At 42.2% G+C, this 18,170-nt stretch overlaps 1 protein-coding gene across 1 annotated transcript; it reads right to left on the bottom strand.

Moving 5' to 3' along the window:
• Nucleotides 1-5,862: 5,862 nt before the first annotated feature.
• On the bottom strand, nucleotides 5,863-17,167 carry LOC149276791 (rab GDP dissociation inhibitor beta-like). The gene is made up of 11 exons (XM_089503318.1): nucleotides 17,123-17,167; nucleotides 15,274-15,381; nucleotides 13,503-13,599; nucleotides 12,615-12,749; nucleotides 12,024-12,222; nucleotides 11,316-11,447; nucleotides 10,931-11,030; nucleotides 10,015-10,186; nucleotides 9,367-9,511; nucleotides 6,590-6,644; nucleotides 5,863-6,021 (listed from the first exon to the last, which is right to left on the bottom strand). Exons 1-11 carry the CDS (start codon nucleotides 17,165-17,167, stop codon nucleotides 5,863-5,865), a joined length of 1,347 nt encoding a protein of 448 aa, XP_089359444.1.
• Between the last annotated feature and the right edge of the window lie 1,003 nt (nucleotides 17,168-18,170).

Raw genomic sequence — 18,170 nt, 5'->3', positions numbered from 1 at the left:
CACGCCCTAATAGTCTATTGCAAACTGGTTTATTCAGGGAATCAAATAAATAGGATTGACTAATGTATGCCGTTTTAATGAAATGAGGGGTGGCAGTTTGTTACGAGGCATTTGGTTACACGGGGTCTGATCAGTGCATTGTGGTCAATGTTTTTCTGGCTGAAGTGCAAAATAAAACCGATATTGGGTATTTTTCCCTATTACTCTGTTACTTGAATTATCCCATTTACCTTTGTTTCTGTTTAAGTATACAAGGTATAGTATGCCTTCAATGCTAATATCGGCACAAGACATTTACTGCTCTACTGGTGGTATGCCCTGTGACCGCACATATGGACTTCCACACTTTGGAACGTGAACATTAACAGTAAAAATAACTGCTTCTGCTTCCAAGAACTGTTCACACGTTGAAGGACACTTCTCCGTACACGAGAGAGTGAGAAACACATTGGATCTCGAGAATCCCATACAAGATAAGCACTGCAACGCTAATAAACAGCTTAAGGTGGATTGGGAGACACAAAGTATGTAACATTTTCTCTTGCTCTGTCCTGGTGGACAGTACAGGGTGCTGTATAGTCCATTGTAAGAAGTATGGACACAGCCAGCACCTGTAATGTCGGCAACCAGCCCTGCCCAGCGAGAAAGAGATGACATTCTGCAGAAAGCAGACATCAGAAGGCAAGTTAGTTTACAAAGGGCCAAGGTAGCCAAGAGGAGCCCCAAGTGGAAATGTTTGACCTTGGAATATTCACTAGTTAAGCCTGGAAGGCCTTCTTGTATGGGTTCTTGACCCTAGCCATCTTGGACCCCGAGGAGTCCCAAACAAACATCCACGTGTCATCAATTTCTATGAGTGATGCTCTACAGTCCAGTTCCCATTGAAAGCAATGGAGTCTGGAGTTGCAGAAGGTGGGTGTTGCTCGGCATATAGTGAATCATCTTGGGGTCCCAACCCTACTTCATCGCCATTAAGATTTCTAGTTATAAAAAAAAACAAACATTCTGCGACGCCTCACCTTTAGCGTTGAAGCCATGCTTGCCATTTGCTCATTCAGAGCACTCTCTGATTCCCGGTAAGTGAGACACGTAAAAAGATATTCCTCTGGATCAAACGAGTCCGCCCCTTGTTGCTCAACATCATTTGCAACCCCAACGTAATAATCCTCAATGTCTCCTGGGTCGTCGTCGTCCTCCTCCTCTTCATCCTCATCTTCACAATTTGGGTCATAGTCCTCATTGCTGTCTGATCCTTGACTGTTCATGTCTACAGACATTTTACTACAGCGCTATAATAACGATATCGATCGGCAAAGCTCTCCGTGCCAACTCTCTCACAGCACGGCGCTCTGCTGCTCTCTCGCACCCATCTGTGGCTGTAGTAACCTGGAAAAGGTGAAAAACAGACATAAATGATGTGCGATAAAAATGGAAAACAGGGCCAAGATTCATAAGAAAAAAAAACGTGTACAGTTTTTGGACACAGTATCATTAAGCACGTAAACGTGTTACATTTAGACACAGTATCGGTATCAACAGTTATAGGTGCGACACATTGATTACTGCTGCCGACATTGAAACATCAGGCATTTATCATTTCTTTTGAGACATACGTTCTTTATAAAGCTGGGTAAGGCTAGCATTCTGCCCCTGCTTCGTAATTAAAGGGTAAATAGACAGGAAAATGACTCCTGCCAGTCTATTCAAATGTGCGATTGAATAAGAAGAGGGTCCCGCTCTTCCAAGCTTACAATCTATTTCGCGATCATGTAGGGTACTTAGACCAACACCTTAACAGTAATTGTCTGAGTGCTCGTGTATAAAGTGCTTCGACAGCCGCTTCTGCAGTGCTCCACAAGCCTACTCTCAACAGAGTGGGCCAAAGTGAACCTCACCACCTCAGATACAATGCCTGTAGTTTGCAAAGACCCCAAAAAGCCCATAATACAAACAGACAGGACCCCTGATCCATTAGAAATCCTCTTTTACCCATCTATACACCTAAGAAGGATTGCTTTACGTGCAACGCATCACCAGCCCATTGGGCATCAAAGCAGAAGCCTCTACAAAGCAGGCTCACTGTAGCTGGAAAGGCTCGTTAGTACAAAGCAGTTCAATCCAGAGACAAAACATTTTCCCGGCTCAGAGACCAATGAGGCTTTAGCAAGCTGGAAAAGAAAATATTTTTTTGAGGAACTCGTCTTTGATCTTGAAAGGCCACCTGTCACGAGGGGAACACAACCGAAACACTCCTTGTTTCCAAATAATCTGCTGCAGCTGTATAAATGTTTCTCTGGCCAGCTTCGTGTCTGTTTACTATACTTCGCCGATGCATGGAAGTGAAGGATTCTGGGAGATGCAGTTCAGATTTTGTTGAGAAAGAACTGAACTTTCCTATATGCCTCTCCACATTTGTTCGTTGGGGGGGGGGGGGGGTTCTCCTCTCTCGACAAAGCAGTTAAACACCTTTTTGTTGATAAATCTCTATCAAGTATCTGAATATCTATATCACCTGACTCATTACCAGAGATAAAACGTGTCACAGGTTTTACCTCTCTCTCTTTTTTTTTTTTTTTTTTTTTTTTAATCACAACCTTGCAGAGCTTAGCTATTCGATTACATGTGACAGATTTATGTCTGACGCGGAATCTCCTCTACGGGCTCCTTATTTAGGCCTGGGATTAACGCAAGAGTTCTGAGAAATAAAACCCAACATAGTCCTTACCGTAAATATAGATTACCTTTCCTAGACTTGTTATCTTCCACATCACCCACCTTTCACCTTAAACCTATTTACGAGTACAAAGACCGCTTGAAGAATGTATCCTTGGAGCTTGGTATAGTTATCTCAACCAACACTTAATTCTCTCCCTATATGCATGTCCCACAATGATTATATTATTTATTGTGTGTTTTATATAGCACCATTATCAACAGACCTTTGCAACAAACAAAAAAAAAGCGATTTGGGGTAAAAACATAAATTAACCAACAGTACAAGAAGCAAGAGAATTAGGAGGATTGAGGCCGGATTAGTATTAACCAGAGAGGAAAAGTAGATTATCATCAGAAACGATGCAAAAATGTAGCTGTTACGAGTGTCGAGTTCTTTAAGGCTTTCTGTCGATTGATGGCGGATACTTATTGTTACGATGATCGTTTAGACGAAGTGACAGCTGTCATTCTGGAAGCTGGTGCTTCTAAGGTCTCTTTATGGTCCGTCACCTGTTCCTGTGAATAAGGTAGCTGGTGGCTGCTGCCTCAGAGACATCTTTCCTCATCATCATAAAACTCACATTTTCTTCTGCTACAAACATCATGCATCATCCATAAGGAGAGCCAACATTTACCTCCCTCAATACCCCCGGCATCGCCAACCCTTTTCCCTGTGCCTCTTCAAAGCTGTACGTTGTAGGCCGCCCCTTTAATCTCTACTTTCCACGCGCACTTAGCCCCCGCCGGTCTCTCATTTCCTAACCATAACGCAAACTTTTCTCCTCTCCAACCGTATTAACGCAACCTAGATTCCCTAAAATCAGAATCCAGATCCCCCCCATTTCTTCTTCTACTGAACACAACGCAGACCCTCAACAGCCCAAAGGCTTTTCAGAACTCCTCTGCTGACTCAGCACATAGTGACCACATACCCCGGCGTCTCTCCATACTGCACCCAGTGCCTCTCATATTCCCCTATCAGTCTTAGGTCTTATTTGCCCCACAGCCCCCCCCCCAACCTTTTATCCATGCACCAGTTTACCCCTAAACCATGCATATGCTAAATGCAGTTAACCCTTCAGCCAGCTTCTCCGTTAACCCTATAGACTACCTTCTGACAGCTATTCTCTTAACTCCTTAAACAACCTTCTACCAAGTGTTCTGTTAACCCTTTAGCCTATGTTCTGACAGGTTTCCTATTAAAATCGTCAGAGTACCTCCTGCCACAGCTTGCATTAACCCATCAGCCCACCTTGGGCCAACTTTTCCATTAACCCTTAATACTTATTAGCCCCCAGAATTTCACTCGCTGGTGCAGCCCTTTGCACCTCAGTCCGACTCTTACAGCCCCTTCACTTTCAGGATAATCCCCTCACGACCCCTTTTTACCCAAACTCCTAGGTCCCTCATGCAAAGCCCCCCTCCCCATCATTCCCTCATGACTACCCCCTCTTCCATTATCTACTGACCCGTCTGTGTTGCCCCCAGAAGGCCTCTGCCTGCGCAGATACCCTTCCCCGGCTCTCGCCCTGCAGGATGGGGGCGCTCTATCTCACCTAGCTCGATCTTTTGGTTCACGGCAGGGCGGTTCTATTTACCGGGACAGCTCCACCTTCTCCAAGCAGCTCCACCGAAGGCTTACACAGGAAGTTCTCCGCTCAGGGACGTACGTCACTTCCTCCTGCCTGCCGCGAGGCGGGGCGGAGGCTATGACACAGCGTGAAAGGCGGGGCTTCAGCTCCCTGGTTTCCCACGTGCGTCGTTTGAAGGCAGGGCCGTGCTTTACGGCGACGGGACGGAGATTCGAAGCGTTTTACTCTATTAATTACCTCACAAGCGACAGGATGAAGAAACCATACCTACCAAACCTCCTTATTCACGAGGGCTAGTCCTTGTTTGGGGCCCGAATTCTTGTGGCTCCTTTTCCTCCCCTGATTCCCCTATTTTCCAGGAGCTCAGAATTTTTGCTATGGATGAGGGTATCACAGGATTCTATAGCTCTAAAGTACGCAAAGCTCTGAGGCTCTTATCCAAACCTGTAGTTTTCCAAGACCAACATTCTTCTTTAAATGCTGTACAGAACTCCATACAGAGCCATAAATACTCCACCCATTGTACAGCGCTGTGTAATATGATGGTGCTAAAAAAAACCATTAAATAATAACCCTGATGCGCAGTTTTAGTAGGTGGGTTGAATTTACGTGGCTATAACCATACCTGGGAACTTTCCTGAGACTCTTGAAATATTAACCCTTTAATACCCCCATCGTGAAGATTGTAAGTAGTGACTCACCAAATTTCTAACCCGAATGGCTCTAATACCGCCCCTCATGGTAACTTTTGCCTATAAAGATTTATTAAAAAATGATTTAAAGATTACACTTGAGTTACCTGCATTCAAGCAGGGATATCATCCATTACATACTGGTGACAAAAACACAATATATATATATATAAATATATATATATAATCACTGCTGTTTAGAACTAGGAGTCAGCTCTATACCGTGTGACTCTAAGAATCTGCCCCTTCACCCTGAGGCTGGGACAAAAATCATAAGACTCGCGGTCAAACCCTGAGAGCCTTCAGGTGTGGCCCATGACTCGTAGTTTAGTGGATAGGGTCTTTAACAATATTCTCAAATTAGTAAATGCTTTGCAGATTGCCTGATTTCTCATGGGGTACGTGAATTCTCAACGAACAACGGTCCTTTTGCAAAAGACACTACCGTCTATATATTATATATAATTACATAATATATCATTATATAATATAAATATATATATCCATATAAGTGCACCAAAAAAGAATGTAATCTCAGCACAAATGCCTTGATTTTTATCATCTGCGTGGGCACAATTCCTGATCCCGTGAAGCGCGTTGGCATTTTAGTTTCTCCTGCTCCGAGGAGAATCATGCCTGTAAATTTCAGGAAATCTGAGGAACGAACAGGGGAACTGAAGCGTTTCCAACATATTTTTATTTGTCACAGTCTCCGGTGGAAAAAAACAAACCCTAAATGGATACTATCTAAAGAAAATGAAAGGTTTGAAGATTAAACAAAGAACAGCTGCATAAAACAAGGTGCAGTAAAGGCAGTGGAATGAAATAAATATACGAATAATTGGTTGGTTGGGGGAGTAAAGTCAGTTGGCTTCTCGTCCGTACATTTCTGATTCTGAGTGCGCGTTCCACATTTCTTTGAAGTTCAGAGTGGCTCCTGTCATTCTATGAAAGATGTCTTTAATGTCATCGCAGGTTGTCTCGAAGTGAGTGGTTGCGTCATATGATCGTGAAATGAAGATCTACAGGGAAAAAAAAAATCGGGGTAAACCCATCGAATTCGCCGGCAGATCAGACCCATTCGGCCCCCTTCTAGTCCGCCATTTTTTCTGCTGTAAAGACTTAACCCTTAATCAGTTGTTGGTCTCGTCTTAAATTCAGGAGCCATATGCCTACCCCATGCGTGTTTAAATCCCCTCACTGTATTACCCTCTACCACTTCTACCGGGATGCGGTTCCATTTATCTAACCCGTCTCAGTCAAGTAAAACCTTACATTAAAAATAAGTCTCTGATCGGGTAGTTTTATATTAAGACCTCTTGTTCTAAAAATTCTCCTCATTTGAGTAATATAATTGTACTGAAAAAAAAACAAATTGTGAATACTATGGCCCAGAAGTAACGCTGTGCCCTTAGAAGCCTTGCCTCCCTGTCCCGGCCCAAACCTCGGGGGTTCTCTGTGGTGCAGAAGGTTACGTCACCCCTTACAAGCAAACACGTCCACGGCCAAACTCTCTAATTCTCCATATCTATTAAAAACAACTCATAATTTTTGGCTTCTTGATACTCAAGTAGGGTTTACAATCCTCACCTGGTTCTTTGTTCCATCGTGTTTTGGGATGTACTGGTCAGTTATTGTTACAAATCTGGAAACAAAAGTAACAATTATTAGTTTGTCTTTGTGGCCAAAGTGAGAACTGCCAAGCCTGCGCCAGGTAAAGAGACCAAAAAATCCATGTGCAGGGGGTGCAATTGCCCCGGGCTGGTAAAAACGAGGCAAAAAGAAGGCTACGGGAGAGGTAAGAGGGTGAGAGGGAGGAAGTTAGTGAGAGATTAGGGGAAGGAGTGAGTTTGTATGTAAGAGTGAGAGTGTATGTATAAGTGTGTCAGTGTTTGCATGAATGTGTAAGCATGGGTGAGAGGAAGTGTGTGTTAGCATGAATGTGTATGTGTAAGCGTGTGGGAGCATGAATGTGTGTGTAGTGTAAGTATTCCTTTACCTGCTTTGCTTTTGTTTACCTGCCCCAGGGTCAGAAGGTGCCAGCTCTTCCCTGTCGATGGTGCCACTTGCCACAGTTGGTGGCATGAAAGTGGTCCAATTAAAATCTGAACAGACTCCCCCACCGGCAGCGTTCCCCGAGCCAGTGCTGGAACTGCCCGAAGGTGAGTGTATCATGTGCTGGCCGGACACATGTCCTGCGGGACATTTAGCTGAGGAATGGGGAAAAGGGGCAAATGCACATGGGGGGTATTCTGCCAACCATATAAAAGGATCACACAGCTATCATATGCATTACAGTTTATATGATGGCTGGGGGTTCTTTTAAATCCCCTCTCTGTATTAAGCTCTACCAGAGATAAGACGTAACTACATGCCCTTGTTACACGTCTTGGTTAAACTCTTGTAGACCATCTAGTTGTTTTGAATGATAGGTCCCATTATTCTATAGCTAGCCCTTTTTCACAGGCTTGCTGGGGTTGATGGGATTTGTCCCCCCCCAAAGGTTGCCTTTGATCAGATAAACACGAAGTCCCATCCATTCTTCACCTTCCCCGCGTAATAGCGTGACTGAACCTTCACACCAAGTTTTCACGGCTTTCACCAGGAAAAGTGAGTCATCTTTGACTCGACTTCCTGCATTCCTGGGAAATTCTAAGAAATGTTTTATCCACACTAGGAATTCAAAAAAAAAAGAAAGAACCCTTTAGTCATTTTTCTTAACGCCCCAGGATTTATTGCAGGCGTACTTTGTGCTTCTGTTAAGGTGCATTGGCTATTGTAACTCTTTGACTTTTAGGGGAATGTCTCACTCAGCAAATGTGGCGCAGTGTATTTTGAACAAACAAAAAGCTTTTGAAAGGTGCTCTTTCGCTGACTTTTAAGTAAATACACTTTAGCAGATCTGTAATTTTATTCCATAAACGCAACAAAGCATTCCCTAAAAAAATTCTGAAAAAAGCAGAATTTCTTTCAAGAGTTCTGGCACTGGACGGTACTAGGAACGGTGATTCTTATGTAGCATATAGTTAGTAAAATGTTAAATTAAGCCCAGCAAGGGTGCACACAGGTGCCTGGTAACTTAGGCTTCCAGCCGTGTCGTGTAATGTGCACTAGTAAAGCCACAGTTCACGGAACGACACTATATCACTGATAAAGGGAGAGACATTGAGTATGTGTATATGTATGTGTAAGGGTATGGAGTTAGCGTATGTGTTGGTGTATGGTGTATGACGTGAGTGTATGGATCAGTATGTGTCTGTGTGTGTGTATTAGTGTGAGTGTCTGGATCAGTATGTGTCTGGATGTGTGTATTAGTGTGAGAGTCTGGATCAGTATGTGTCTGTGTGTGTATTAGCGTGAGTGTCTGGATGAGTATGTGTCTGGATGTGTGTATTAGTGCGAGTGTCTGGATCAGTATGTGTCTGTGTGTGTGTATTAGTGTGAGTGTCTGGATGAGTATGTGTCTGGATGTGTGTATTAGTGCGAGTGTCTGGATGAGTATGTGTCTGGATGTGTATATTAGTGCCGGTGTCTGGATGAGTATGTGTCTGTGTGTGTGTATTAGTGTGAGTGTTTGAATGAGTATGTGTCTGGATGTGTGTGTTAGTGCCGGTGTCTGGATGAGTATGTGTCTGGATGTGTGTATTAGTGCCGGTGTCTGGATCAGTATGTGTCTGTGTGTGTGTATTAGTGTGAGAGTCTGGATGAGTATGTGTCTGGATGTGTGTATTAGTGTGAGTGTCTGGATCAGTATGTGTCTGGATGAGTGTATCAGTGTGGGAGTCTGGATCAGTATGTGTCTAGATGTGTTTATTAGTGTGAGTGTATGGTTCAGTATGTGTCTGTGTGTGTATTAGTGTGAGTGTATGGTTCAGTATGTGTCTGGATGAGTGTATTAGTGTGAGAGTCTGGATGAGTATGTGTCTGGATGTGTGTATTAGTGCCAGTCTCTGGTTCAGTATGTGTCTGGATGAGTGTATTAGTGTGAGAGTCTGGATGAGTATGTGTCTGGATGAGTGTATTAGTGTGAGAGTCTGGATGAGTATGTGTCTGGATGTGTGTATTAGTGCCGGTGTCTGGATGAGTATGTGTCTGTGTGTGTATTAGTGTGAGAGTCTGGATCAGTATGTGTCTGGATGAGTGTATTAGTGTGAGAGTCTGGATGAGTATGTGTCTGGATGTGTGTATTAGTGTGAGTGTATGGTTCAATATGTGTCTGTGTGTGTATTAGTGTGAGTGTCTGGATCTGTATGTGTCTGGATCAGTATGTGTCTGTGTGTGTGTTAGTGTGAGTGCCCTCCCAAGCCCAGGCTCTGGATCTGCCCCTGACTAACATACATTGCTGGCCCCTTAGTGAGGTTGCTTACTTTTGGTCAACCGGTTCCAGGAGTTCGAGAGCTGGCTGGATCTCTTTCTCTGGATTCTCAGTTTCTACAGTTGTGCTAATTATAGCGACGTACTTCCCATCTGATGCCACGCAGTGCGAACAGGAGACCATACAGACGTAGATATCTGAGCAGAGAAGAAATGCATGATATATCAGCCTTAACAGCATAACCACAACCAAGAATAAATATTAACACCCAACAGTTCAACTCAAAAAAGAATTTCACTATAACCCATGTGAAGCTAATGGTATGTGTGAGTATACACCTGCCATTCTTCATAACTCCCAATTGTCTACGATGAGCTCATTTATGCCCTTCTTTTCTAGGAGTTCGGAATGTTTTCTGGGTATGAGGGTATCACAGGGTTCTAATGCTAAAGACATAAAAACTATTTAAAGGTAAAGCTATGTGCCATGATCATGCCTCCAATCACTCCCCAAAAATAAAAGTGTTCCTCTCTGGAATTTCCAACATGTTTCATATATATCTGAAGTCTGGTGGATGCTTTCCAATATATCTAAAGTGTGATAGGGTTGGGAGATATCTGTCTATCACATGGTCAGTTGTGCTAAAATGCAACGGAACGAGGGTTTTAAACACACCCAGTACTCTTATTCGGTGCCCAACCTGATTTTCTTTTGACCTGTGTCTGTGGGATGATGATTTGGCAAGATGTGCACTCGTTGGTGTTCCTGATGGGATGACTGAGGATGCAGATCACTCTTATTACTTGCCCAGTCTTCTTCACTTGGTCTGGAACATAGCTGGGGTCACAGATGAGCTGCTTACAGTGAGCGATCTAAAAGGACGGGAGAAACAAAGAATGCCTTTGGTGACCCCATCCAAAAGTTCAAAGTATTTGCTACTTAACATTGAGAAGGGTTAGAAAAAAAGAATAACATTCTCTGAGTTTCACTGCTGAAGATGGACCAAAGACATCTGTGAAACCCCTTGGTGGACCAGCATTTATAGAGTAATATGTAGAGTGACATTAACTTTCGAAACATCAGAGGTTCCTTCTTCAGGTAAATATGTAGCCAGCAGGAGAAATATGTATCTTTCATGTATCTGTTTTAGTTCTATAATCTTCTACTTTAGAATCTTCCAAATGGAGATGCTGTAAAATATACGATATTTAGCTCATCGCTATGACGTGAGCCGTATGATGTAAGTTATACACGTCATTCCCGTCACCCACCTTGTGATTACTTTTATTTTTAGTGTTTTTAATGATGGATATACAGTAGATTTAGGATTATTATAATATCCAAAGTACCAAGGGCTTTAAAAACATTTCTGTTCCCAGGTTACTCTTGGCAGAAGAGTGAGCAACAAATTGCATTTGTAATCTCACTGCCGGTCCGGGTTAAAGAACAACATAACAAATGAAAAGCATTTACCCCTCTAGGAACTCAAGTGTTGGAAATTGATCCTCTCTCCCAAGCTATACGAGGTTAACGTGGTATTAGCACTGGACATTCCCTCCTCATAGCTGAAATAAGGACAAGGACAGAGATAAAGCTTTCGATGAACATGACATTACCTCTCCCTCGGACCTCACGCCAACTACACGTCCATTTTTCATAAGGATCTCATCCACTGGCTTGTTGAGCATGTAGACCCCACCATACAGAGCACTCAGCCTAAATGAGATGAGTAAAAGTGTATTATGACTCTGTATCTCATGTAAGTGTCGGTTTCCATGACATTTAACGGCGCCTAGAGAAATACCAACCTCAACACATTGACATTGACTTCAAAGGCTGAGGAGTATGTCTGGGGTTATTGGTTCTATCATGCAGTGGAGACATGCTTCAGATTTTGGGTTTGGACCTTATGATCAGGATTAGCCTGATACGGATTTTGCCCGTTTAAAGTTACAAGCCAGAAAAACAAAATGTTCCCAGATAAAAATAAAGTTATCTCACCTTGCAAATCCCTGTGGTAGCTCTCCGAGCCCATACAGTGGGTATAAGTAGGGGCTCTTACTGTACTTAGCCAGAGATTCACAATACAGTTTGATCCGATTTATGGTTTCCAAGCATGGTAAGTCCAAGTAGCTGAGAGAAATAAAATTCCAATTATGCATAAAAGATGTGTTAAACATTATGGAATCTGATGGGGCTCTGTAAATAAAATAGAATAACAATGATAATAAAAATAAGAGAGCCACGGAAAGGATCTAGTCATTGTGTAAATGCTGAATAAGGTCTTTTGACAAAAGTCTTTCAATCAGAATAGCCCAAGGGGCAATTGTCTACCACTATCTCTTGCCAGTCTGTGACCGGCAGAGATGGAAACTGAGGTATGAGCATACAGAGTGTATCAACGACGTTCCAGAACCTGCATTGTAATCTCGTATCATACATGTTGACCATTCTACCGGCCCCAGGGTCTTGTGGAGAATACAAGACAATCCAGGGTACAAACTAAGGCCCCGGGCCCCGTGCAAGTTCCCGTCACTGGTGACAGCAAGAAAATTGGGACAATGTATACTAACTGTGGTTCTCTTAACCAGGAATGAGGCATGAAGGTAGTAGGTTGGAAGATCCAGTTTGTTGCTTTGTATAGAACCCTGCAGAACCTTGATCTTGGAATCTACATAATTCCATCTTTAAAAAGAATGATGTACTCACTCATCTGTTCTGTACAAGGCAAGAGCATGACCAGTAAAAGCCATCACATCTGGGCCAAGGTCAAACCTTCTGTAGACTTCCCGCATGGTCATCTTCTTAGGGTCTATGTCTTGGTGGGTCTTTGCATGGTGCTCATTGAAGTTTACCACGAAAAGTAAAAATTTTCGGAAACGCCTCTTTTCAAACATGCCCATTAGGTCTGCAACCCCAGGGGGAAAAAAACACGGTGTTCAAAATGTTTTTATTCTCTAACAAGAGAAACACGACAAGCACCATTAGAAGGTACTGCCCTACTTGCACAAAACATTAATAAACCTGATGACAATTAAGTGTTTACTGAAAACTTATAAAGGAGGCAACATTTTTCACGAATTATAAAGAATTATTTCTAGAAAGGCTTTGGGAATTTGGGAGCTAGCGCTAATGGATCTGCTAACACTATATAAATACAATATAATGTAATACTGGGAATGATTTTTATAACGTGAAATTTAGTTTTGGAACAGCACCTTTAAAAACATTAATTGACATTGCATGTAACTGTGACTTCTGTGTTAAGTTTAAAAAATGTTTTTTGATCGATCTGCTCACCAGAAGCCAAAGCTTCCTCCTCCGTACACGGAACTTTGTGAATCTTCCCAGACTTATAAACATAACTTCCGTCTACCACTTTGAAATCCATATAGCGGGTCACTTCTGTGTAGAGGAGCATCTTCACCAGCTGCCCTAACAGTAAGACAGTAAGGGACACCACACAGAGATTTCACCACATCTGAGAAGGTGTCTTGATCAAGGTCAGCCCTGGACTGGTTGAGGAGGAGCGGGGAATACAATAAAGATTGGGGATTTACTGCACCAACTGCCCAAGCCTGAGAGGTGTAGGCAGTAGGTACCCTCTGCACCTGGCAGGTCACAACCCAAGGTCATCGCCACTTCTTATGCTCGTTACCCAGCCTTAGTATGCATATCATCTGAAGAAGTAAGAGTAACACTCTCCATATACATTAAAGAGTCTTTAATGTCTTGTGATGCACAATAAGGCAAATTATTCATGTAGCGGAGGCACGTGGCCACGGAGCAGAAGGAAAGCCATCATCAACTATCTCCCTTTCCCCATAGAGATTTTGTATTTTTTTCCCCTTTCTGTAGCCGATCTCGTGTTTGCTTGTAGAACTTTTGTGATTGAGCCTGAACCTATTTCCCCGGCATTTGTAGCAGGTTAAGATGAGCCCACCAGACGTGACCTTTTGGCTCTTGTTTTCACAATTTGGGACTATTTTGAAGTCTTGTTAGAAATATTCTGTTGGAATATAGCTAAAGTTCATCAACTTTGCAGGTTTGTTACCGAATGTCCAGAGCAGATATCATAATTTGTATCTTTACAATATTCCATTCTATGTGGCTATAGTGCTTCTTGCAATTAAAAAAACTAAAACATGAGCATGGCAGGAATGTATTGTTTTTGGGTGGTCTCCTTACCATTGGCCATGAGAAACTTTGGAATGAGATCCACATTCCATTCTCTTCCTCTGCCCATTGGTTCTGGGGGTCCAATAACATTAAATCTTCGATACAACTGAGGAGAGAAGACCAGTGAAGATTCCTTCTATTAAACACACGCTTCCCAATATTCAAGTAGCCAAAGATCTTGTAGGCTTTGGCTGCATACCTACCAACGTGGTCCAAATCCTCCTGATGCCCCCTTTTCTTCCTCTGATGCCCCTCGTTTCTAGGGGATTATAATGTTTGCTGGGTATGAGGGTATCACAGGGTTCTACAGCTCTTATCGTAAGGTGACCACATATACTGGATTGCCGCGACAGTCCCGCAATGGAACTTTAAGTCCCGGGCAGCCTCAATCCAGGACAATGCATTGTCCTGAAAAGAGAATTCTGAGTGAAGGAGGAATTTTTAACTCTCCTGATTGGCTGAGAGTTCAGAAGCCTCTCCTAATAGGCTGAGTCCCTCCTTTTCACCAAGCTCAGTGTAAGCTGCAGCCAGAGCCAGGTATGTGTATGTGTGACTGCATGTGTATGTGACCATGTTTGTGTGACTGTGTGTGTAATGTCTGGTAATAGAGGGGTTAATTCTCTCAATCTGCTCATGTCTGGTGAAAGAGGGGTTGATTCTCTGAATCTGCTCATGTCTGGTAATAGAAGGGTTAATTATCTGAATCTGCTCGTCTAGTAATAGAGGGGGTGAATTATGTGAAACTGCTAACGTCTGGTGATGATTCTATGTATATTATAATAAAAATATATTATTAAATCTGAGATGAACATGGTTCCCAATGCTTCCTAATAATTAATATAAATAAAATACATTTTATGTGTACGTGAAGGTGTGTATATGTGAATCCGTGTGTATGTGCTTTAATTGTTGCCTGTTAACTACTGTGCTGAAATGTTGGCCAATTAGAATTTCTTGGGATTGGTGACCCATGGGTTAATATTTTTAATGATCTTTGGGAAATATCATTCACCAAAAATTCACACAAAAAAATATACTGGTCTTTATGGATCGGAAACGTTTGCTTCTGTAAATTCTGATCTATATAAAAGAAAAAAAATGTTTCAACCAATAGGATTCCTAGAAATGTGGTCCAAGGAGCAGTATATATATATATATATATATATATATATATATATATAGCTCGTGCGACAGCCGCTAATCGGTGTCTGTGTGGGTAGCTCTTCGCTCCGATGCACATGAGACTCCAATCTTGGGTTGAGTGGGAGAGGAGTGGAGTCAGAGTGATAGACATTGTAACCGATTTAAATCAAAATCTTTTATTACCGGTATGTAGGCTATTAAACATTAACCTCTTCATATCTATATAACCCATATCTTAAAGAAACAGTCAGTCAATCTTCTTTTTAGGAAAATTTTAAAGGGCCATTAGCCTTAGCGCATGAATCCATTGTTGTCACTAAAGGCACATGAGCCGAAGACTTCTTTCAGATCAAGTTTCTTATTATGATTATCTATTGTTTTATATAGCGCCATCATATTCCGCAGCGTTGTACAATGGGGATATTTTTTTTTTCTCGTGCTTCAATGCCTTCTGCTCCTGATTGTTTTCCTTTACCTTAATGGAGTTCCTCCCCAGTGTTCTCCAGCACTAAAAGTCGCAATAATGTGTACAAAAGCATTATGTGTGTGTGTATTAAATTGTGTACAGGTTTTCTGCAGTCTCTATGTGTCAATAAATGGACAGATTAAATGAGATTCTGGGGGGCAAACGACTCACCTCTTCCAGCGGAGTGATGGATGCACTTTCCCCTCCGTAATAATCATTCCGATCGATGTGTAAAACCTTCCTGCCGTTCACTGACATTATTCCGGACAGCACGCACTCCTGGGGATGTGACGGGAAATACAGCGTTGATTTCGGAATCCACAAATGCATGTTTACTAAAGAACGCTTCTCTACGCCATATATTTTTTGACAGGGGAGCACACAATGGGCCAGCCAGTCAAATAGATCTATATAACTGGTGCCCAAAACGGCAAATGCAAGTGCCCAAAATGCCCAAAGGCTCATGTTCATACTGGGATTATTTTAATTTCATAAAACGAGGATGGGGTGGGATAATTGGTGGCCTACATACACTTCCTCTCTTTTGGCTACACTGGTTAAGGTTTGAGTCTAGATCACTAAAAACAGGCAGACTAAATGGGCCGAATGGTTCTTCATGGAAAAAAATGGGAAAAAAATCATTCTCAAATTACCCCTTTACCTGCTAGTCGGGATTGGGGTTGCTGTGATGCTCCAGGGTCCGACAACTTGTAAATCTACCCCCAAAAAATTTATCACAATGGGGGGAGGGGGTGTTACATGGAGGATTATTACTCTGCATCTATCTGAAAGGCAAGATCCAATGTTTTCTGCAGTTACATTCTACCTCTCTGTTCTCTGCTGTTACATTTTAACCAGTTTGATGTCTTTGCAGTCGTCGGGTTTGGTAAACAAGAAGGTATTATATTGTTGTCGTGATTAACGGGCTAATCCTGCAGCCCTGACATATTAGATTGAGGTATAAGCCAGAGGTGGATGACGGTCTCTCAAATCCTCCTAGCAGCTTAAATGTGACAGTCACAACGATCCCAGGGTGAGGCATCTACATGCGCATTCTATCCTGGTGACCTGAAGGCAAAGCCCATGCCACCTGAGAAGAGCAAGGGTGAGAAACTATGTTTCTACCAACATGCCTGCTCATCAGCTTCTGGTCATCCTGTTGACCAACTCGTTGGCCATTTTTTTTTTAACGCTCTACTGATAATGACCCAAGACAGTAGCTGTAGTATAAGTACTGAATGTGTAGATGGAGTCTAAAGTCACATGTGATACATTTTAATGGGTGAACATGGAAATCGATGTAGTGACACAAGCTTTATGGTCATCAAGGTTCTCTGTCTTGGATAGAAAGCGTTCCTTCTGACAAAGTGACTTCTTCTCCTGAGATGAATGAGTATGCATTTCATTTAAGGCAGAAAAGTTTGAGGGACCCATAGCTTATATTTTGAAGCTTTACATGTTCTGGTGCTTTCATTGTAATGCAGACATTTTACCAAACAATGTTGAGAATCTAGTTAATTCAGTTTATTTTATATTCTTTTTTGTTTAACAAAAAAAAGAATACATTCAAAAAAAGTGGTTTCCATTCCAAGCATAGACCTGAGTATATTGGAATTCGGATTTTGAAAGAAAGGTGCTCCCAGCTGAAGTGGAGTCCACGCCAGGTCTGGACTTCCCACAAAGCAAATGAGACGTGAGAAGATCTAATGGGATACTTTTTAGGGGATCCCCAGGAGTCAAAATATAATCTCTGTCCATTTCTTCCTGTGATTCCTCTATTTCTGTCCGCGCTCCACCTACTTGCAGCCTCAAATCAATCCTCATGTTCAAGTATCATCATCATGTCATGTTGCTAAAACCATGGGCTTTGGGAATTATCAGCACTTTCTATCCACCACTAACTACAACCTAATTTGTTAAATTAATAGTTGATTAAAGCTTCCTCATTAGAAAACTCCCAGTAACAGAAACAACCGTTCTACTGCAATGTGTGACGTTCTAAGCATGGAAGCCACCCTACCTTGAGTCCTGTACCCAACACGATGACATCATACTCTTCCTCCATACCAGAGATATGTTATAGTTAGGAGCATCCGTCGATTTCGCCGGTTTCACTCTTGGACGTAGCACAACACAAGCCTACGATACTAATCTGATCTGCTATATGCTGATAAGCTACCAGCTTTCTGCATGTCAGTAGCTCTAGTGACCTGAAGCCTGGCCTTCTGCTTGTAATCCAGGTCTCAAGCCTTCAGATAGGAGAGAGAAACTGAGAAGCTCTGCGTACGCTATAATAATAATAAAACACCTGACTTCGATGCGGTTAGTGTTGGATACGGTGAGATGTGGCTGTAGAATGTATTGAATGGAGAAGAAGTAAGAAGGTTAGATGGGGAGGATTGAGGAAAAGGAAAAAACAATAAATGAGAAGAGGCAGTGAATGAGACAAAGGGGTAATAGAATGTATGAGTTCACAGTCTATGTTGGATTGTGTGATATGCCATGGGCCGAAACATGATTTTAATTATTTATCAACTGGACTCCAAGCTCCACCAAGCAGGATTTTCCAATCCATCGTTAATTTTCACAAACCTGCTGGCGTTGTTTTACGCAGGGTCACTCCGGCTCTAAGGGACAACCTGTTAAAGGTTATATTTGAAGGACATAAATGTCTTACCCAGTAACCCAACCACAGAATCCAATACGCTGTGTAAGACCTTAGTACATACGGGACATCATTGAACGCAACCTGAGCAACAGCCCAAAACCAGATGTCTATAGACTATAAATACATTTTGCTTCTTCATAACTAGGAACGGTTATTTCCAAGATGCCACTGATACAAAGAATTTTCAACACCATCCAAATAGAAGATCCTACCAACAAAGGTACGTTAAAGCCAACTGGTGTTGTTGAGTTTTCATATGATCCAGATATGGAATGTTGTAGGTTCCATGCAGCAATTTCTTGCTCATTCATAAAGACAGCCATAAAAGTTTCATAAAACAATCTGTATGTTTTAGGTTACAACTTAATTTTCAAGCAGATCTTATATAAAGCGCAAGAGG

The sequence above is a fragment of the Sceloporus occidentalis genome, unplaced genomic scaffold (genome assembly GCF_023333645.1).
Source record: "Sceloporus occidentalis isolate IW3139 unplaced genomic scaffold, rSceOcc1.0.p SCAF_225, whole genome shotgun sequence".
Taxonomy (NCBI): Eukaryota; Metazoa; Chordata; class Lepidosauria; order Squamata; family Phrynosomatidae; genus Sceloporus; species Sceloporus occidentalis.
The sequence above is the reverse complement of the archived record's forward strand: the minus strand, read 5'-3'. Positions and strand labels throughout refer to the sequence as shown.